The sequence below is a fragment of the Cavia porcellus genome, unplaced genomic scaffold (genome assembly GCF_034190915.1).
Source record: "Cavia porcellus strain 051 isolate PalLab524CR breed Dunkin Hartley unplaced genomic scaffold, mCavPor4.1 scaffold_21, whole genome shotgun sequence".
In the NCBI taxonomy this organism is placed as follows: domain Eukaryota; kingdom Metazoa; phylum Chordata; class Mammalia; order Rodentia; family Caviidae; genus Cavia; species Cavia porcellus.
This window is the reverse complement of record NW_026947504.1, coordinates 44,242,568-44,266,058: the sequence shown is the minus strand read 5'-3', so window position 1 is coordinate 44,266,058 and position 23,491 is coordinate 44,242,568. Positions and strand designations below refer to the sequence as shown.

Sequence of the window (23,491 nt, the reverse complement as noted above, 5' to 3'; positions counted from 1 at the left end):
GAAATTCAGTTTCACATTATAGTTTGTTTGTTTGTTTGTTTTTAATGCAAACAAGTCCCCAAGACTTAAATCAACTCATGAGGGGATAAAGAAGAATGGGTTTATATTTCATCTAGATAGCTGTGCTAGCAATCATTATAACTCTGGAAGCCATTTACCCAAAAAAATCAAATTGTGAACTTACTCAGATTTATGTATCTTTGTGACTTTCTAGTGATAGTTTTGTGATAAAAACTAGCTGCTGATAATTGGAGTTCAGGAATATTATAAAACCAGAGAAAAGTATAATTGTCAAAGATTCTAACACAATATCTTAGATGTCATAAAAATCTGTATCCACATTTCTCCCTTAGTCTTTGAAACTTTCCTTAAGGGGACAACAATGGGCCAGATTTAGGATTTGTCTCTCATTTTTCCAACCAGCAAAGTTATATCTTTTCTCACTCATTTGCATGAAAATCCTATCTCCACTAGATGACAAGAAATCAGTTGCTTAAGTTTTTGCTTGCCTAACTAGTGTAATGTTTTGTTAGCTATAATGTACAAGTCTCCTGAAATTTCTTAGGAAAGATATTTAGTTGTATTAGTAGACTGATATGAGAGATGGGTTCAGTATATCACTTTTTTCCCAGATCTTAAAATCTTAAAATTACATCATATGGATAGCTCGCTACCTGTGTAGCCTCCTTGTTCCATATTGTTATTGATACATTTTTATCTTTCTCTTAATATACTACCAGTTACGACTAGTCTTTGTGACAGAAAAAGACAAGTCAAAAGTAAGTCAGGAAAGGAAACAAAATTAAACATAAATTGAAAGACTGAGACACATGGCCACAATATAGCACTGAAATATCTTTTTTTCTGATCATCAAGACAATAGATTTTTGCTTATAAGCATATCTAATAAAATCATGTTTATATAATGGAGTTTTTATGTTTTCAAAATATTTGCATATTTGAAATATATTTGGAGCATGTGAAGTGGCATTTTTATTTGTTTATTTATTTATTTTTGGTACCAGGGATCAAATTTATGACCTTGTGCTTTCCAGGCAGGCACTTATGCCACTGAGCTAAATCCCCAGCCCTGAAATGGCCATTTTAATACAAGCTATAGAATCTAAAAGTAAGTAACTGTTAGAAAACATGTACTTTTGCGAGTTATGATTGTAATTATGTCTTCCAAAATATATGCTAATATCTGAACTTTGATAGATGAGAATATGATCTTATTTGGAAATCCAGTATGTTCGGTGTCCTTAATATGAAGAGAGGGATGATATGAAATGAGGCACACAGAATGTCATGGATGACAGAGGCGGAGATTAGGATGATATAGCTGAAGTCAAGGAATGCCAAGAATTGACAGTTACTTTCCAGACAGCAGGAAGAGGCAAGGAAGAGGCAAGCAGCCCTCTCAGGCAGAGTCTGAAATGTTGCATGACGCTGCCAACATTCTGATTTTACAATGTAAGCCTCCATAAACTTCAGAAACTATATATATATAGATACATTGATAGATTATATATGTGTATTATGCATAAGCAATACCAAGTTAATGTTATTTTGTGTAATGCAATGAAAAACTGCATTTAATAAAATCTCAGAAATCTCATGGAGATGTACTTTATAAATAAAAATTTTCATATCTACAAGGATAGCAATGCCTTAGGTCAGAAAATCATCAGTAAAGTTCTTATTTGCACATAGATCTTTCGGGTGGCAGGTTTGATGATTAAGGCTGTAAGACTCCAGTAACTAATTTCCTAATATAGAATAGCTTTTTCCTTGTTTACAGGACATACTTCACCCATGCTTCAAGATCTACCCCTAACACTGGAATGTGCATTTCCTCAGGGAGATTTCATGAAGCCTGCACAGACCAGGACATGAACAAGCAACACTTGAAATCATGGCAAGTGGAAATCTTGGAAATGATGACAAGGAATAGCAAAAGATACCCCTATTTCAAGAGCATAACCTGTGATCTTACCAAGGAAAGAGGGAAGCCTGTTAATCAATAATCCTTATAAGAAATTGAGGACTTAGTTTAGAGATAAGACAGAGGATCTGGGAAGATGGGCCAGCATAAAGGAAAAACACCACAGATGTTTAACCAACAGGAATAGGTGGCTATTAGATGAAAAAAAATAAAAATCAGTGATGAAAATGTAGTTTTCTTTAAGAGATACTTTTTGTTTTTCCCTACTTTGTGAAAGTTCATAAAACAAGTATGTGGGCTCTGCTTTTTCCAAAACATAACTTTTTCTCTCTCTTCTATCTAGATGAGTTAATTTCATCACCTCCTCAACCTATTTACTGGTACATTTTAGATACGAATATTGATAAAATTCGTCATTGAGAATTTGTATCTGTACATGATACATATTGAAGGGAAATGGCTGAGTAGGATGAAACCTCTATCTGAGGAGTCTCCACACTGATTTCCACAGTGCCTACATGAGTCTACACTCCACCAACAGTACAGAAGGGTTCCTTCTTCCCACGGCCCTGCCAGGATTTGTTATTGGTTGATTTCTTGGTAACAGCCATTCTTTCTAGAATGTCATGCAATCTCAGCATTGGTTTAATTTACATTTCTCAAAAAATTAGTGATGTTGAACAGTGTTTCATATGCTTACTTACCATTTCTACTTCATCTGAGAAGTGTTCATTCATTTCAGATGCCCATGTTTGGATTGAGCCTTTAAACTGGGGGCGAGACTTTTTAAAAAGTTTTTTTATGATATATATATTCTCAACAGTAGTCTTTGTCTGAGGAACAACTGACAAAGTTTTTTTCCCACACAGTGAGTTTCTCCTCACTCTATTGGTGATTACTTTTGCTGTGCAAAGGCTTTTTAATAAGACGAGATCCCACATGTTGAATCTCTGTGGTTTCCTGTGCAATTAGTTTTGTTCATTGTCTTTTCCTACACAAATGTCTTCAAGAGTTCTACCTATTTTATCTTCCAGAACTGTTTCTATTTTAATATTTAGTATTTCTGTTTTAATATTTAAGTTTTTGATCCATTTTTAATTTAGGTTAGTTCACTGTGATACACATGAGCCTAGTTTTAGTCTGCAGCATGTGGAAAGCCAGTTTTTTCAGCACTGTGTTTCAAGAAGCTGTCTTCCATGGAAAGTATTGGATTCCTTTGTGAAAGATAAGGTGACTGAGGCTGTTTTGCTGTTGTCGTTATTGATGTCGTTTTTTGTTGTGTTTTTATTTTTGCAGTAGGATGCTGTTTTTAATCACAGGAGCCGGGTAGCATAGTGTCAAGTCAGGGATTGCTATGTACTTTGCTGCTTTGCCTTTGTTTTGCCCAAAATTGTTATTGCTAACCTAGGTATCTTTAGTTGCAAATGAATGTTAGGAATTTTCTTTCTAATTCTGTAAGATACACTATTGGTATTTTAATTTGGATTGCTTTAAATATGCATAATAATTTTGAAGGTATGATCATTTTCAGCATATTGATTCTTCTTACAGGAGGGAGAGCAAGGGATACCTTTCCATTTTTGATATCCTCTTTGATCGTTCTTCAGAGCGCTATTTTCAGTGTAAAGGACTTTTACTTCCTCTGTTTCAGATTGATTCCTTGGTATTTCATCTTTTGAATGCTGTTGTGAAAGGTGTTGTTTCCCTGATTTCTCTCTCAGTGAGTTTATTGGTGTACAAGAATGCTATTGAGCTTCAAGTGTTGACTTTGTATTCAGCTATATGACCAAATTTCATTATTAAATGTAGAAGTCTTTTTCGTGGAGTTTTTGGGGTCTTTTATGTGGAGTATCATGTCATCTGCAAATAATGATAATTTAACTTCTTTTCCTATGTTTATTCCTTTTATTTCTTTCATCTAATTTCTCTGGCTAACATTTCCAGAACTATGTTGGATAGGAGTGGTGATATTGGACTAATTTTACAGTGAAAGCTTTCAGTTTTTGAATATTTAGTATGATGTTGTCTACTGGTTTGTCAGAAATGACTTTTATCAGATTGAGATAAGATCATGATTTTATCATGAGTTGGTGTTGACCGTTATCAAATGCTTTTTCTATATCTATCGAGATGATCATATGGTTATTGTCCTTGGATCTGTTGATATGGTGTATTACATTTATGTATTTGCGTATGTCGAACCATCGTTACATCCTTTGGATGAATCCTATTTGGTCGTGGTGTATTATATTCTTGAAGATATGCTGCATTCTGTTTCCCAGTATCTTACTGAGGACTTCTGCATTTATGTACGTTAGGGAAATTGGTCTTTAGTTCCCTTTTTTGGTTGGGTCCTTCTCTGGTTTGGGAATCAGGGTAATCCTTGCTTTCAGAAATGACTTAAAGAATTTTGTTTTCTTTTCAGCTTCTTTAAAGCATTTGAGGAGTAATGGCATTAGTTCTCTAACTTTCTTGTAGAATTTGACAGTGAATTTATCAAGACCTGGGCTTTTCTTGGTATTGGTAAGTTTTTAATTACCTTATCCATCCCATTAACTGATACTGCTTCATTTAGAATTTTTATACCTTTTAATGCAGCTTTGGTAATTCATGTGTATCTAGAAATCTCTATTTCTTCTGAGTTTTCCATCTTATTAGAATACAGTTTCTCAAAATAGGTATTTATGATCTTGATTTCAGAAAGATCTGTAGTGATTTCACCCTTTTCATTCCTAAATGCATGGAGTTGAGTCTAGTGAAAAGAAAATTTATAATTAAATATTGTAATCCTGTTTATTTTGTCCAGGCAAGTTGTGACCAATGTAGTCTACAGAGGGCTTTGTTATCAGGGAAGCAGGAATCATTTGGATGAAAAGTTGTCAGAGAGCATGAAAGGAAGTGGTCCTTTTTATTAACTCTATGAAGTTTTAAAATTGTCTATTTATAGGATTTAAAACTTTTGAAACAAAGGCAACACTTCACTTATACGACTGCTGTGTATATTCTGGCATAATAAAGGAGAAATTTTCAGATATCGACTTTTGATTCTGGAAAAAAGGATGAAATTAATATTGTATTTTTCAGTCATATGTAATTTATTTTCTTTAGGAATGATAAATCTGAAATTCATGTGAAAAAGGATGGGGAAGGGAAAAGAAGAGTTAATGTACCTTTTATCTCATAAAAATTATTAATATCGATGCCCATCTGTTTCTCTTCCTTTCTAGCTTCTTTCCTTAATGGAACATATTAAAGCAGATATCTGGCCTCAGCAGGAGTCTCTCCAGGAGAATTTAAGAATGGAATGTCCTTTCTGAAAATGCCACTCTTACATGCAGAAAATCTTAGGGGCTCAGCAGAGTCTAGAGAACTGGACCCCTCAGGGTGGCCAGTACTTGTGCCAAACTTTCCTCTCTGCTTTCCATTCACCATTCTTAATCTGTTATTCACCTACACGAATCAATCATCAAATAATATTCTTTCAATACCATATGATTTTCTGCCTCCACACTTCTGTTCATTTTTAAGAAAGCATATAGGCAGCAATCTAAAAACGTTTGGCATTTTAAACTATTTTCTATAATGATTTGAAATAGTTCTTTATGTATGCCCCCTGTGAGGTATGGTGAATGGATGTGGATGGAGGTGGTACCAACTGCAGGCCTTTGTGATTTTCAAAGAGCTAGCACAATGTATTAACTCAATGTTCTGACCACCTAACTGAGCTTCATTTGTCAAATTCAATGGTTTAAAATTGCATTCAATTTTGGGTTAATTGCCTTAGTTTTTTTTCGCTTCTGTTATTCTCAAATTTCTATTACTGCCAAGTCCTCATCTTACTTATTTTCCAAAATAATTTTGAATTTAGGCTGAAGAAAGTTATAAGATTAATCCTGCCCCTGCCTCAACAACACATTTAAATTATGTTTAGCTACCTTTATTTTTGGTGATGAAAACATCAGACATGGTACCCTCAAGATATGCGTTTACCTGTGAGCCCTAGGTTGAAAATCTGAACTTGCCATGCATGTTCAAAGAAAATAATTAGGTATATTGTTAACCATGTTGGTGATTTTTCGCAATCATTTCTGTCTTTTTGACTCACAAAATTTGCAAAGGATATAATCTTAAGTTTATCAAGTAATGTTCATGCCCAAGAATTTTAGCTAACATGAGTTAGATCTGGTCAAACCTATATTAGTTCTTTACTTTTTAACAAAGCTGATAAAAACTTAGTTAGCTAACTATCTTTTTAATATTCCCTTATACTTGAGTCACTTTCATTATCTTCTGAATGCAATTTCGTGCAAAACTTTTTAAACTCTTCATTTTGTGACATAGTAATTAAAAATTTTATTAAATATTGTGCAATTATAGTCATCTCTAATCATTAATAGGAGACAGTCCAAGACCCCTGAAGATGCAAAAATCAGTGCATATTCCAGTGCCTTATATAAAATGGTAACGTATTTGTGTGTAACTTGTATATATATTCTATGTGTTAATTTTCTCATTTCTGGGACAAAATACCTGACAACCCTTAATTTAAGGAGGAAGGCTTCATTTTCTCATGATTTTAGAGGGATCAGTGCAGGATTAGCTGGTGCAATGCAGAAATGACATGAAGTGTCCAGCAAAGGAAAGATGATCAAGCCACACACGGCATTGAGGAATCAGGGAGCAGAAGGAACCAGCGAGAGTTATACCCTCCAAAAGCACATTCCCAGTGATCTACCCCCTCCATTGGGCTTTACTTCTTAACAGGACTTTCAGCTATCAACTGATTAAAGAAATTAATTCAAGGACCAGGAATTTAGCTCAGTGGCATAAGCACCTGCCAGGCAAGCATGAGGTCATCAGTTCAATCTCTGGTACAAAAGAAAAAAAAAAAAAAAGAGAGAGAGATTAATCCACTGATGAGTATAGTGTCCCCATGACTCAATCACCTTCCGAGATTGCCACCTTTAGCCACATGAGACTTTGGGGGCTCATCTTAGATCCAAATATAACACTCTTATGTATTCTACAGATCACCCTTAATGTACCAGTCAGGTTTCCTGTTTCTGAGATGAAACACTTGACATCCTCAACAAAAAGAAATTTGGCTTATGGATTTGTATGGGTCTACCCATGATTGGTTATGGTGGTGTGATTATTTCATGATGGCTTAGAGGCAGAGCACAAGAGCAGTGGAGAGGAAATAGCTAGGGATGAGATACAGACCCCGAAGTCACACCTCCGTGACCCACCCAGACTTACTCAGAGTTGTGCTTTGCTAATACTCCCCTAGGCTGCTCCTCAGCCAAGCAGCTTAACCATTGATCTTAACTATCTAATGAATACAAGTGTTATATAGGCAATTGTTTTACTATTGTTTACGGAATAACACGAAGTCCATATATACTGAGCACAAATGAATTTTCCAATGTTTTCCATCTTTAGTTGTTTCAATCCATAAGTGGAAAATCAGTGGATACAAAGAATCAATTCTGAGTGTAAATAGGTATAACCGAACTGTCCTTAAGGGGAAATAGGGTTAATGAGACTGAAATTGATTAAAATATGTTAATGCATGTACCAAAACAAACTTACTATTATGCAATATTAGCATACAATAATAACATATAATGAAAACACAGCATGTAGAAAGTAAATGTGTATTATATATTTGTGTACATACTTTTGTAACTATGTGTATATATGAATATAAGTATTTATACACATATTCCTTTCATATATGTATACAAATTAGTAGTATCTAACAGTTATTGAATAAATATTGTGAGTCAGGTACCACCTTATTTTTTATTTAGTCATTTAATTTTGTAATAGTTCTTAAAAGTTAAGTATTTAAAAAAAAATTAAGTATTTCAGGGCTGGGGATTTAGGGCAGCAGACATAAATGCCTGCCTGGCAGGTGTGAGGTCGTGAGTTTGATTCCCGGTACCAAAAAGTTAAGTATATCTGTTATCTTCATTTTACAAGTTACGAGAAAGATATATGGAGAATTTAACAATTTATTAAAGTATGCACAATTTAGAAGAAAAGCAGGAGATCCAGGATCATTTCAAGATATATATTTTTAAATCCCCATTTCTTCTGAATATACACTATATATTTCAAATAGGGTCACGATGTTAGGGTCATGACGAAGGCAGGTGGTGATGAAGAGGGCAACTGCCCATGAGATACCAGGCGATATAAGCATTTCCATCTTCATTTTTCACCAGGTTCTTTGTCATCTACTCATGTGTCTCGTGTCCATTGTGTTCATTTCAGATTTGTCTAGGCTCCTCCTGTTTGTATGTTGGTGGTGAACTAATCAGGTTTTATGTTCTCTGCCTATCATTACAGTGTCCACCTTTCTTCACCTGCTCTAAAGTTCAGTGATTTGGTGAGGATCACTCTATTATTTTTTTGTGAGCAACTTCTCTCCACCAGACCCTTCTGCCATGTTTATGCCTTGAAGCCAGGTCACCATGGACTGAAGTCTCTGAATCAGCGAACCAAAATAAACCTCTCTCTCCCTTAAACTGAGAATTTCACCTACTTTGTAACAGTAATAGAAAACTGACCGGTATACAATGTTTTCAACACCACATTATCTAAGTCTAAATAAAAATGCAAACTCAACTGCTCTTATCAAAATTCTATTTGTTCTGGGGACTTAGCAGCACAGCGCCTGTCTGGCAAGCACAAGGTCATGAGTTCAATCCCTGATACAAAAAAAAAAAAAAAAAAAAAAAAAAAAAAACATAACTTTTTGGGGCTGGGGATTTAGTTCAGTGGCATAAGCGCCTGCTTTGCAAGCAGGCAGTCTTGAGTTCGATTCCCTGTACCGATAAAAAGGAAAAAGACAAAAAAAAAAAAAATCTATGTATTTTTTCCAGACTTAACCAACAAAGTCTACTGGCTTTCATAATTTTTCTGATCATTTGGTGTTGAGAATAATCTCTCCTGGAGGCTACATTTACTTTTTAAAATGTCATACGACTTCATGTTAAATATTTCATTATCAGTTCTCAACATAGTTTGAGTTCTCCAAAGACATATTTATCAGGCCTTGATCTCCTCTCACCTATCTAGTCAATGTCTAAGTTACATACTATTCTGAATATCATTTACCTAATTAAATAAGGAAAGACTAAGTGAAAAATGATGCTTTGATTTAATGAAGTAAAATGGGCTGTGCTCAAGCAGACCATAAAAATTACTTTAATTATGAGCATAACTATATCCGTTTCTAGGAAACAAGGAAAAGCTCAAAAATCTAAAGGCTGTCTGACAACTATGAAGGGATTTAGGACTTGAAGTATCAGAAAGAAAGAATTTTTCAGCTATGAACATAATAATTCCCCAAAGCTCTTCTGCCTACAACAATCTTGAAGCCAGCCCTGTTATCAACATGAAAAAATAAGTTTGGAAAAACATTTCTTGTCAGAACCCCAAAGGATACAGATTATTTTTAATTGCAAAGGAATACCAGTAAGATCTATAGGAAACTGACATGTATATGAATTCTTGACCCCTTTCAAGGAAAGAAATTAGATTACTGATACATAGTAACTGTAATGCAAGTAATCCCGAAGTTTTACCTCTTTATGAACCGCCGGAAGTATATTAAACACCTGTCATAGTCACGGTAAATAACACAAGAAAATGGTCCAAGAATCTAAGATTTGCTCATATAGAAAATACGGTTTCAGGGTGAACACTGGATGAAGTTTTTAACCTAGAAAACCATGTAAAAATGAAAACATGATGAAAAGGATGCAAAATAAATCTGACCCATTTAAATTTTTATCATCATGATTGTAATACCTGTAATTTATTCAGTTTAGCTTATTCACATCCCAAATATTTTAATCTTTCTGTGTGTCACTGAGGTTTCTTCTATCTTTTTTTATATTTCTAGATTTTTTATATATACTTTTCAAATTTCTCATCATTTTTTTCTTTGTTGCCTGTATATTTCAGAGTTTTACAATTTTAAGTAGTTATGTTTTAAATGAAAAACAAGATGATATAATTTTGTTTACTTGTAAAACTGAGATTAGAGTCAGTAATTTCCACAGTGTATTTAATATTTATAATACCATCATGTAATGATTCAATAACTTCTTATAATATCAGATAATGACTCCATAAGCAATCTTAAGGTTAGGCTTTCGAAAGATTCTAAAGAATGTTGAAAGAGAAAGAGAGAAAGTATTCAAATATATTTTTCTCTGAATCTATTATAAACTTATGGCACAGAATTGAATTGGATTTAATGTAAATTTTAGTGCAATGGCAGGAAGTCCAGATAGGACTAAGAAATGGAAAACAAAAATGAGAAATACTGGAGGCTGAACTCCTGTGAAAGAAGCGAGTGTGCAGTTTGCTTGTGGACTAAGCCTATTTCAGAATTTTCTTGAATCCCTTAGAAGGGATTTAAATTTGTTCTTCAATTAAAACTACACATAAAACTTTCTCACACTCTGCTGATTTGCTCACCAGCGCAGGTTACTGCTCTCCCCGAAACATTGCCATGGATTAATGCCTCCCTCCCTAACTCCCTATATAAATAGAACTTAACTAGAAGCTTCCTTGGAAGCTTTTCATTTGAAAAAAAAAAATCCTACTAATTCCTACACTCCTGAGCTGTCAGGCACAGTGACAAACGTAGTGTGCACAAAAGCATAATTCTGCAGAAGATTTTAAACATTTCATCAATTACTAGATATTTAACCCTGGATAAATCTGGAGACCTCCTATAATCGCTTCTGTCTTCATCCCGAAAATAAAGTAAATAGTATCTATTTTGCAGCTCAAGCATGTTACCAGATAAAATATTGCAATGTTTGTGAAATGTTTTGTATAACTGATTATATTTAGGGATCATTTCCAACGAATTTAGTTATGGTTATTTATAGTCTGCTGATCATAACATTATTCATGTATGTCTTTCTTATTGAATGAAGACAGTTAAATGTATGCATGCTTTTCGATGGTGAAAATAAGATGTTTATAGTGGAAAATGTTAAAAGTTCTATCAAAATTAGCATCAAGTGTGATGTCATCATGAAAAAATAACCAAGTTAAGAAGTAGTATATTAACATTTTAATTAAGTACCATATGACTTAAAATATCCTCATATGTGTATGGAGGTGTGTTGAGTTTTATGAACTTCTTAGTTCATTCATCTTTTTCTATGCATGTTCTTGTTCTCTCGTTCTCTTTCACATCCTCCAACTCAGCCACAGTATTCTGATTTTGTAATGAGCTAAGTGTATGTGACACTACTATGCATAAAACAAATGTTTAATAAATTGGTTCTATTCATAGCATGACTTTAAACACTTTGATTGCCTGGATCTAAAATTAAATAGCACAGAACATCTGTCTTTAAACAGAAGCTCTGTGTTGTGTTCCTACCAAAGAAACAAAGCGAGCATGTGAAACGCGGACTTACTTTTCTTTCTCCTTTCCTTTCCATTTAGTTTGTTGCCCAGCCTAACTGTCAACAGTTGCTTGCATCTCGTTGGTATGATGAGTTTCCTGGCTGGAGGAGAAGACACTGGGCAGTGAAGATGGTGACGTGTTTCATCATAGGACTTCTTTTTCCTGTCTTCTCTATGTGCTACCTGATAGCTCCGAAGAGCCCCCTTGGACTGTTCATCAGAAAGCCATTTATCAAGTTTATCTGCCACACGGCCTCCTATTTGACTTTTTTGTTCCTGCTGCTGCTTGCCTCCCAACACATCGACAGGTCAGACTTGAACAGGCAAGGTCCACCACCAACCATCGTCGAGTGGATGATATTACCGTGGGTCCTGGGTAAATGTGTTACTATAGAAAATATAATAAAAACGTGTTACTGCCATGGAATTTTGTTGCTCAGAAAATAATATTCAATAATATTTGGGACATAAGATTGTTTAAAATATGTCTGAACATGGTAGATCTAATTCCCTATCCCCAGACCTAAATATTTTGCAAATTGCAATGGGTGGACCTATTCCCAAATACAACATAAGCACAGAATTTTAAAATGTATTGACTTTTTACCCCACAAGGGATTCTCTGAGCTTCTCTATCTCTTTTTTAAAGCTTTGCAACCATTGACCAAACATAATCATCCTACTTTTCTTAAATAGATATAATTTCTGAAAGATAAGAATAAATCTCTGAGAAATTAGTGATTCTATGTGTAAAGTAATTGCAATCATTTTTGACAATCAGCTTATATATTGAAATGCCTAGCCATGATTAGTAGTAGAACATGGTGCTATAGAATATCTTCCAAGTTTCTGTATTATCATGAAAGAAAAAGTTTTGAAGATCTGCTAGAAATCATAGTAAGACAGAAAGCCTTATTTAGAGAAAATCTTGATTTCCTTTCCTCTTATTATTATTGCCTGGGTTAAATTTTGCATTTTAATTATTGTTTCTTGTATCATATTATGGTTTGCCAAAAAAAATCACATTTTCTCAATTTAACTCATCATTTAAAGGCTCTCTGGTATCACATCCTTCTCATCAGAAAGTATATGACAAATTTCCTGATTCGTAATCTCAGAAGTTCAGTTTGAGTTAACTTCCGAACAGCTGCGGAGACTGAACTGAGGGAAAGTCAGGAAACAAAACAGCGCGTCTAAATCTGAGACAGATCCAATCTTCATTTCCAAAGATTATAGTACTCTAAGTAATAGCAAAAAGAACAGATCATATTAACAAAATCTAATGCATTTTAAATGCTACTAAAACTTATTTTTAAGAACTTCCCATGGCTTAGGGTAGATTCTAATTAATCTGACAGTATAAGGTGTGATCTTACTTAATTTGCAAGTGTTCTTTTGAGTAAAATAATTATGACATTGTCATTGATATTGAAAATTAATATTATGTCATGAAAATTATATTATTATGTCTTTGATATTGAAAATTAATTTGCCTGTTTTCACTTAAACATTACACATGAAAAATCATTTTTATGTGATTTTTTCTTCATAGAAAATTTCTTTGGAACAATTTTTCTTTTTTTGTACTGGGGATTGAACTCATGGCTTTGGGCTTGCCAGGCAGGTGCTTGTGCTGCTTGGAACAATTCTTATAAAAGTGTTTAAGAGATCCAGTCACTTGAATTAAATTTGAAAAACTTTTAATATCCCCAAAAGAATACAGAACATTTCATTTAGAAAATGTTACAGATACAACACAGCATACACAGCTGAATTATTGCTAAATCTTTATGCAGTTAATGACATTGTGTTAAGTATTTTCTGTGCAGTGCAGTGTGGCTGTGATATAAAAGAGAAACAAAAAGTAGCAACAAGTCCTTGTTCTTATGAAGTTTAAATTTTACTAGAAGAAATGCATAATAAGCAAACAAATAGCTCCATGATCACAATGACAGCAAGTGCCATGTAATATAAAAATAAAAACTTCAAAGTTTAAATAATCACACAGCTATGATCATTGGCTGCTTCATACATGTAAACTCTGTAGCAGAATATCCTTGAACATTGTCTTAAAGAAACCACATCCAAACTAAAGTGAAGTGGTTAAATAAGCTACTATAGATTTAATGGTGAGAAATACACGCTAATGGTAATAATTTCTCGGGATATGTTGGCATGCAAGGAATTAATTTATCTTGGAAGTTTTAGGATGAAAAAATATTTCCTGGAATAAGAAAAAAATGCCTGTTTATGATTATTTTACTTTAAAAGCAGGGCATTTGAAAAAGTGTTTATATATCAAGTATATCTGCCAAAATGATTACACCATTCAGCAAGTTTGGTGAAATGTGAGTGCCTTATAATTAAGATTGAATTCTTAGAGCTTTAACAGATCTACGGTTATAAAAGGTCTGCAGTACATCACTGAACTGCTGAGGAAAAATCGCTGTGCTGGAATATATGCAGCAAATTTACCACTAGGAGGCCAGGAAGTTACAGACGATGATGAACTCTCAATATTTTCTGTATCATCACCTATAAAATGAAAGTCTAAAGCAGATGACATCTAAAGTCCTACTCAATCCTATCATCCTGTCTTCTAAGCTCCCCCTGCTAGAGACAGAAACTGTTCTTTATTATGCCAAAGACATCAGCATAGGGATACTTTAACTTTTTATCATATGTGATACTAACAAAAGTGAGGCTCGGATTTGACGACTTTTATTAATAAATCATCTGTTTTCTTATCCTACCATTGTTTCTGTCTGATAAAGTGATCATGCTCACGAGTTTCAGTTCCTTAATAGGACATTTTACAGTTCATTTATTATAAATTTCTTACCATAATAACAAGACTGAACAACCATGGAATGATGTGGCTTGTCAGTTAATACTTGCAGTGAGGGGTTGAACCTCTGTTCATGGGTTTCCTGGAATCCTCTTAAACTGACTTAGATTTTCAATCCATGATACCTCAGTGAACCACTTGCTATACAAAGTATTACCTTTCCAATTGTGCTAAATTTACAGTTACTCCATTTTTAGAAGCTATCTACCACATCTGTGATTATTTCCTTTATGCAAATGCTCACTTTTGTACCACCCGTTTAGTTTATCCCACCTAAAAGATTTATTTATATATTTATATCAGGAATTTCCACTTTCTGGAAACATTCTCTGGCTTTATTTTAGAGCTCATCCTTCCAAATGAATCCTCTTTTTCTCAAGTGTATGATTTTATGAAAGGATTTATGTTCTTTTATACATTTTGTTATTTCATCCATCAGAATTGCCCTCATTCTTATGGATCCAAGTATCTTGTCATTTAGTAAAATGACAGAATAGTGATTCTGCATTTTCTTTACACTCTTTCCTATTGAAAATCAATGGTGTAATAACTAATGAAAGTGAAGTCTGTTGAGTATTATACTTTTTGAAAACCATCTACAATGACTCATGTCTCTCTCAATGGCATCATTGATATGTTATAGCTCATCATACTGCAAAACTTTTGAATTATTCTCACTTCAGACTTGCTTGCGTAGACAGTTCTTAAAACCTTTATTTTCCCATCAAAAAACAAATCATCTCTAGTCAAGATGATTTTTTAGCCAATATCCAAAAATCTCATTCAAGGATCAGACTTATGAGTTTGGTCATCTTGACCTAAAATTCTAAGCAATAGAGAGAACTAATAACAGATAACTCTGCAAGAACTTTCATAATGGATAGTACTCCAGACAGAGAGGTACCAATATACTTCTCAGACTGTGCAAGCACCCATTCAAACCAACAAACCAAAATGCTATACGCTGCTGTACTGGGACTCAATCTTGGAACTTATTCAGTGTTGACTTTCCCATGTTATATTAGGCATATAATATTAATATAATATTTCTCTAAAAATTCATTTTTAAAATACAATCTATATACAAAGTAAAGCATGTTTTATGTGTAATATGCATTATGATAAATCATCTAACCTGTAACAGTAGTTTTATCTTAAATAGAGGTTTCTGCAGACAATACAAAATATGATATTAGTAATAATAGTAGTAAACCCGTGGATCCTAGGTTTCAGACTTTCCCAGTCTACTTTAAAATTTTTCCTCAAAACCAATCGTAATTAACTGCATATCACAGCCCACTACACAAAGAAATACATGCATATACAAAATTTCCAAATGTAGACTCATGCAATCAACTTAGCAAAAAATTACAAAATTGGTAAGATTATTGTGGAAAGAAAGTAGAAATTGAAGAAGGTCGCTACATTAACAAAGCAGGAAATACTTCTTCCCCAAGAGGAAACAAATTGGCAGCTCCAGTGACTTGACATTAAGTGTATGACTAAGAATAACCCACAATTAAACAATATGGAAATCTGTGCACACTGAGCACGATGATGAGAACGGTGAGCCCAGGAAAGCTGGAACATGGGAAGAGAGCAAAGCAGTGGTAAAAATAGCTTCCTAGGCATCAAGTAAGAAGCGCTCACATAGCGATCTTGCCAGTAACACATATCATTGAGCAGCTTTTCGTTAGTAATGCTGGTTTTTCATTTCCATCATTTATTTATATTTTTATATTTTAAAAAGTTGATATAAAGAAGTCTGAAAACTTTATCAAGGCCTGCCAATTAAAAGATGTGAAATGAAAAATGGTATTTGTCCCTATGGTTATCATATTTTCATGCAAAATATATATTTTCCTTTCTTATAATATTTTATTTTATTTCATTTTGATACTGGGAAGTGAACAAAATGCCCTGCACTTGCTAAGCACATGCTAAGCTCTACCATTGAGCTACACCAGCAGCCACCCATTTTTCATCTTTTGTCTGATTTTTATTGAGATCATAGGTATCAAATACAGTTTCACCTCACACCTGAATTAACTATGCATTCAAGCTTCCTAAAATGATATAGTTGCCAAGCGTGATGACACACACCTGTCATCTCAGCATCTAGGAAGAAGATCACTACATGTTCCAGGCCAGCCCAAACTACATTGCAAGCCTCCATCTCTAAAAAAAAAAAAAAAAAAAAAAAAAATATATTTACCATTATAGGAAACTAACTCCTCCTCTTGCAATAGTGCTCAATCTTAGCAGCTAGCTGCAGACACATAAGTCCTCATACATAGCTGCAGAATATCTGATAGTAATTTAAAAGAAATATTTAATCTTCAAGGAAAGCAGGTCATCATTACAGTATGAAATGTGATCTCCATTTTCCTGTTGAGGTGTGGGGAAAAAAAAACATGTTAGGCTTACTTTTCTAGAGTTGTAAACACAGTAACATCTCAAACAATGTAGTATTATAAAGTTTTAAGTTGTTGTGTACGCCTGCCTAATACTGAGTTAAATGACTGCTTTTAGGTAGTGATAACATAATTCTTAACTAATAAACCCAAACTGAAACCTACAGATTTCCAGAAAATGTTAGGAGCACGATTCAAATGATTCAAAAAAGATGGGAAAAGATGATTAGCTAGAAAAACAAACAAAGAAAACCCAGGAAGGATCAAAGTTAGACTAGAGGAACAGTTGATTTAGTTTTCATTAGTCTGAAATAACAATAGTACTCATATTGGTAGTAAAAATGATAGAAATTAAAAAGTTTGGCAAGTGATGAGTGATTTAAATGCATTTTCTCATGTGAACTTCGCAGTAACTCTCCTCCACTTAACTATACTCAGTGATGTTAAAATATCATTTCACAGAGAGGAAACAAATGAAGAACTAGATCCTTTGTACACTCAGGATTGAACATTCAGATACTCAGTTCAAAATCCAGGATGTGGGAATCTAGAGCCTTCATCCTCTAGAATACCTTGTGCCAAAATTCAGAGAGCTAGAGAAGGCAAGAACCTGCCCAGCTAGACTTCAGACATTTTTGCCTCTGTTTGCCATTTGAGATTTTAGTACAGAATAAATGTGGGTGGACTGTACAAGCGGGCACATTTGGCAAAACACTGAACTTACCACTGTCCGCACCCTCACGCACCATTGCTGCTGTCATCAGGGGTCTAACACTGAAATGAATCGTCTATTCCAAGAAAGAAAGAATGAAGTGATGTGACTGGAAGATGTTTGCTTTTTGGTTTCCTTATGTTAGACCTAAGTCTAGATCTAAGTAAGTCTTTGTTTCTAAGAACATTAATTTTTAAAATTTTCATTGGTGTGTTTATAAATATATAAAGTGTTTAATGTGAAGAGATAAACATACTTTATTGCACTTAATTTTTAAAAAATGTGCTGAAGTTCATTTTTAGTAGAAAATGGCAATCTTTTTTAAATAATTAACATTTACTCATTTGAAAATATATGATGAGCAATCCTTGGTATGCATTGAAAATGTGACTTAGGGAAAGACTTAGAGAACTATTTATTCATTATTTTCAATCTGAATAAATATTTGTTTTAGTTTTCAAGGAAAATTACAAATTAAAGTGAGAATTCTATAAAAAGAATGTTCCTTCGTTGATAGCAACTTTCCACTTGATTTTTAGTAACTATGTGTCATAAACTATCAGATAATCCACAATGCTGAAGTCATGTAGTCTAATCTTAATCTAAAATTAACAAAGCAACATTTGTTAGTATGCTTTGAAAATATGTACTTCCTTAATTCTATCTCCCTACTTTTTTCCCCTCTGATGTAGTAACAATGGCATGAAAACCATAATGGTTTTATGTTTTTAAAATCTCTTCAAGTTAAGAATAAATATTCAGTGTCCCACTGAGCCAATGATTCAATAAGTATTATTATCTTACTTCAATTAGTAAGACTAAATCAATCACTGAACTCTTAGGAGAAATTAAGGTTTGAATTGTGATCTTGGTTGGAAACTGCAGAGGTATTTAATATTCAGGACTGAGGGTAAATCCCAGAAATCAATTTTCATGTGAATTCCATATGCATGTGACAATTTTATTAACATAAAATGGTTTTAATTCTTCCAACTACTCTCAAATCTCCTTAACCTATTCTCTAATCTTATCATTTAGATATCATGTTTCTGAAAATTTATTTTAAAAATTAAGTTCAATCCAGTCTAAATTCAAAATTTATGATCACTTTAAAGATTGTCTTGTTCCAGTGATGGCCTGACAACAAAGCTTCAAGGACCTGGAATGTCAGTTTTTGCTGACACAGTACATCTGTTCCAAACTGAACAAAACCAGGCACACATTCTTAGTGTTCTTGCCATGCCCACTGCCTCAAGCAAGTGTTCCTAGGGGAAGTGAAGCATCTTCCTTTCTTACCTGGTACCCTGGCACAACTCTTCTGAGTGTCCCACATCCCTGGAGATTACTGAGTGGGCTGTGTAACCAGTGACACGCTGACCCTCATGGTGGTTCATGTGTGCTCTTGCGAGAGGCTTACCGAGCCTCTTGTAGTAGAGTCAGTCTCTACTGAGGTCTGTGGCCTTAAGAGTCCCTCTGGAGGGCTGGACACATGACACACTTGGCCTTTCCCTGTTGCATGTGCTTAGTCCACAAAAACATCTCAGAACCTGGCCAATCGAAGTTCAAACAGTCAGGCAGCAGCAGCCCAACTGCCAAGCCCTCTGTTTTTCTATTTCTCCTAGTGAGTTAGACTCAAGAAGAGGTAAGCAAGCCTGCTGCTGCCCAAGGAGGTGGTAACACACCAGTAGACTTGGTGTAGATTTTCTTGAATTATGGTGATAATAATCACTTTTCATCTCTCTCCAGTGTTTATTCCTTCACAGCACAAAAACTGGGCAATCCTAATCTCAGGGATTTTCTGCTGTGTCTCCTCTGTGTAGCCCACAGAGATGGAGAGGCAGGACTTTGGCAGTAGGAGTCCTGAAAGCTCTTAGCCAGCTCCTGGGGGAAACAGTTCTTTAATATTTTTCAAAGCTATCTTCCGAAAGTCATATTGTGCTCACTGTCTTCATTTTTGTTTAGGTTTTAAATATAATTCAGAGACCACAGGAGCTGCCTTTTAACTTCTTGGCTCTTAGGGTTTCAGTAGAATATAATTCTCTACTAAAGAAAATAATAAGTGATATTGAGTGAAGTGATTCTTCAACCGAAGCAGAATTCCCACTAGATTGTTATTTTCTGATTTGAAAAAACAAAACAAAGCAAAATCCATCAGGAATGAGCTTTTTGTGGGTTTTTTGTTTGTTTGTTTGTTGATTTGTTTGTTTATTCTTAATTGCTTTGATGCCACAGCACTGAATTCAGCAAGGTCAGATCTCTAATGACTTGGAGACTTGAATAGTAAGCCCTTGGAAGCCTCTATAGGTGACTTAAAAAATGACTTGCTTCTGATTCAGGGTTGTTGTTTACTATTTGTGTTAAATACCAATGGCAACAGAGGATGAGACAAAATCTGTTATGTAACTTTCATTTGAGACTGAGTTTGTTAAATGTGGCATCTGAAAACCTGCTACTCAGTTTCGTCTTCATAGCCAGTTGCACAAGACAGAATTTAATAGAACATTCAAACAGCCTTGGGTAAATATGTTCTGGGAAAGATAGAAAAAAAATAGTAAAACTTTCCGGGCATTCACAAATATCTTTGAGAGGACGTACTCTGACTCATTTGCACTAGGATCCTTGCTTCATGAGTCCTCACAATCTTGACATCAGTGCATGGAATCAGGCTGCCACCGCGACTCTGAGAAACCATGCCATCTATTTATAAACAGCAAAGAACAGTTCTGAAATGTTCCCATTGTGGGAACAGGACAAACATTTTGTGACAGAAGTTCCCTCAAGCTTTGCTGTCTTCAGGCTTTTAAGTTCCCGTGAACAGTTTGCTCTCTGGGTGAACAGTTGGCTAATAGCACCCTCTAGTTTTGCTAATGAATAGTTTCTTCAAGGGTTCAGTGACTACTGCCAGAAGAGATAAAACTGGCTTCACTAACCTGCTAATAGCAGATAGAAATCAATGGCTTTCAAACAGGTATGTGGTGGCCAGAGCCACATAAAATGATACGCCAATCTGGTGCCTTAGAAAATAGATTCCAACTCATTACCCAAAAATGATTGACTAGAGATCTTATCTAGATCTCAATTTTTTTAAACAAGGTGCTGCTATAAACTCTCAATTCTAAATATACCCTAAAGTTTGAGTTAAAATATCCTTCCCTTTACCCATCTCATAAGAATAGTTCTCCCAGATATTAAGATATTCTCAAGTTTAAAATACCACCTCATACTGAGCTCCTAACTATTGCGTTGTAATTCCTTTAGAGTGGCCCTGCTTCTGCCCTCTAATGCCATTAGATGTAGTGCCTTTCTTCTGCTACATTATTGTTCACACAACATTTGAGGTTACCTATTTTGGCGATTGTTAATAATCACATTTGATTTTCCAATTTGGTAGAAGTGGATATAGTGATACTTCAGTCTATCTCTGAGAGGATAAAAGAAACATTAATGCTCTGATTACCTACTTAAAATATGTTTTGCATTATACTATGTACAGCTGTGAAAGTCACTGAATCACAGATGCATCATAATGGGATGGATTTTATTACATAGACCAGGTTTCCAACTCAGTGGCAGACATCCTTTGGAGTACAATAGATGGAAGATATTCTAGGTTCTGGACCATAATCCAGTTTTAGAACAACTCTAAATTCCAGAAAATTTTTCTTTACAATGGACCAGAAGCTCTTTTTCTTTACTTTTCATATCAGTGATCAAATTTTCAATTTCTAGGACAAATCATAGCAAGTGTGAATCTTCTTACACAGCACAGTTTTTAACCTCTGAATACAAATATTGTGATGATCAATTTTAGTAAAATTTTTATAAGATGAACAACAAAAAGCAATGTCTGGAAAATTATACAATTAGAGAAGAATCCTTCTTCTTAGAAGTCATGTGATCCAAACCTCTCTTTGAAGAGTGATAGCTGTGATTTAACTTCTTGGCTAAGGTAGAAAGCTGACTGCTAGCTCTACAGAGCCTGGCATCTCCTTCCTCAAACAGTACAGTAATATTATTCTGCCTTCCACTGAAATTTAGCTTAAAATCCTTTTGTCCAATCAGTGATTATATGGTGTACACACACACATACACACACACACACACACACACACACACACACACACACACACAGGCACACAGGCACACACACACACACACACATACACACACACACTTCTTCTAATCTCTGAAACTGAAAAATTGCAAGAAAGACAACACAAATATGTATATAGTAAAATCTCAAGAATCTTCAAATGTCATTCAAACATAGCTGATTTAGAGGATTTAGATACTATCCCAGTTTCTGCATTAGCTACTAGTACAGTATTAATCACACTGGCTCTCTAACCTTTAGGCTTCTCGTGAAAGCTGTGATTATCTGCTGGTGCTAGGACCACAACCAAGTATGTAAAAAAAAAAAATCACCATGATTGTGACAGAGGAAAATATTTTCACGGGTGCTAAGTAGTTTCCTCACCAAATAAAATAAATTGTAAGTTTCCCACCAATTTTAAAACTAAGTGCATAAGCTATTATCTCCTTTAATTCTGATATACACATTTCTTCAGTATGAAGGTGAATATTATCGTCTTCCCCCTTTATTCCCCACAGAACTCACAAGAGATATTTTGTTAATGAAGGAGACCCAGAAGGAAGATGAAGATTTAAACACTAAATCTAATGTAAAGCAGTAGTACACTGCAAAATTTAAAATAGACCTATACTTAAGCTGAAATTAGCCTTCATTTGCATTAGACTTTTAATTTTGTTAGCACATAACATTTACTTGATTTGTGGGGCATTGGTATGTATAGTTACCTTTATTTCTTTTTTAAAAATTACCTTCCTTCCCTCTCCCTTCAATTTAGTTCTTTATACCCATCCTTTGTTTTTGCAGTAACTCTTCACAATACATAATTCTTGTTACTTTTGTGGCACTGCCATGTGTACAAAACACACTCCAAGTTCTCTTTTCATCCTCTGTCCTTGCTTTCACCCATCCCTTCCTCCATCTCTTGATCCAGTTCCTCTTTGAAAAAGATCTATCTCCTTACTTCCTATTATCTGTCTTTTATTTGGCTCTTTATGTTTTGAGTTTTCGTATCAGAGAAAACATACAGTAGTTAACTGTGCCTGATTTACTTCACTTAAAAGTATGACCTCAAGTTGCAACCAATTTCCTACAAATGATTCAAGTTTATCATTATGGCAAAGTAGTATCCTCCCGCGTGTAAATACATTTTCTTTATCTGTTCATCTTGGGATGTACATACAATTGAGCTGCTATAAACATGGGTTTGTATGTGTTACTGTAATATGATGTCTTTAACTCTTTCAGGAGGACACTTAGAAGATACTTAGTTTCAGTTTTCTGAAGACTCTCCATACTCATTTCCATAGTGGTAGTACTACTTTATGTTCTCACCAGTAGGAAAGGGATCCATTTTCCCTACAGCCTCATGCCTATTTGTTATTATTTGATTTCTTGATGAAGGTCATTCTTTTAATGGTAGGATAGAATCTCAGTAAGTTTTAATTTTCATTTCTCTAATGGTCCGTGATATGCAACAGTTCTTTATATTGGTGATTTGTACTTCTTCTGTGAAGTGTCTGCTCACCCTGTTTGCCTGTTTTTCAATTGGATCTTTTATTTTGGGGGACATAATTTTTTGAGTTCTTTATATATTTTAGATATGAGCCCTTTCTCCAAGGAGTAGCCAACAGAGAAATTTTCCCATTCTGTAGGTTGTCTTTTCAATCTGTGAGTTGTTTCTTTTGTGGGCAGAATCCGCTCAATTTGGTAGGATCCCATCTGTTAATTTTTTCACTATTTCCTATGTAACTGGAGTCCTGGAAGTCCTTGCTAATGCCTGTGTCTTCAAGGATTTCCTTTATTTTGCCTCCCAGAAGATTAAACGTTTCTGGTGTAACATTTAATTCTCTGATATATTTTGATTTTAGTCCAGTGTACATTTTTGGCCCCTTTATCAAAAGCAAACTGTATAATATACTAAAGCTTTTTTCTGCATCGTCCATTCCTTTCATCGATCACCATGTCTGTTTCTGTACAACTACCATGCTGTGGTTTTTGGCTATTTGTTAGTTATTGTTGTTTTGTTTTGTTTTTT

General features: G+C 34.5%; 1 protein-coding gene across 9 annotated transcripts in view; it reads left to right on the top strand.

The window, feature by feature from the left end:
• The window catches only part of Trpc4 (transient receptor potential cation channel subfamily C member 4), a 201,419-nt gene that overhangs the window by 132,655 nt on the left and 45,273 nt on the right, over positions 1-23,491 (top strand). For all 9 annotated transcript variants that reach the window (XM_005006923.4, XM_063232148.1, XM_063232147.1 and 6 more), the window contains one exon: positions 11,429-11,765. In XM_005006923.4, the coding sequence (XP_005006980.1) occupies positions 11,429-11,765 (337 nt within the window). The remainder of the gene's footprint in view (positions 1-11,428; positions 11,766-23,491) is intronic.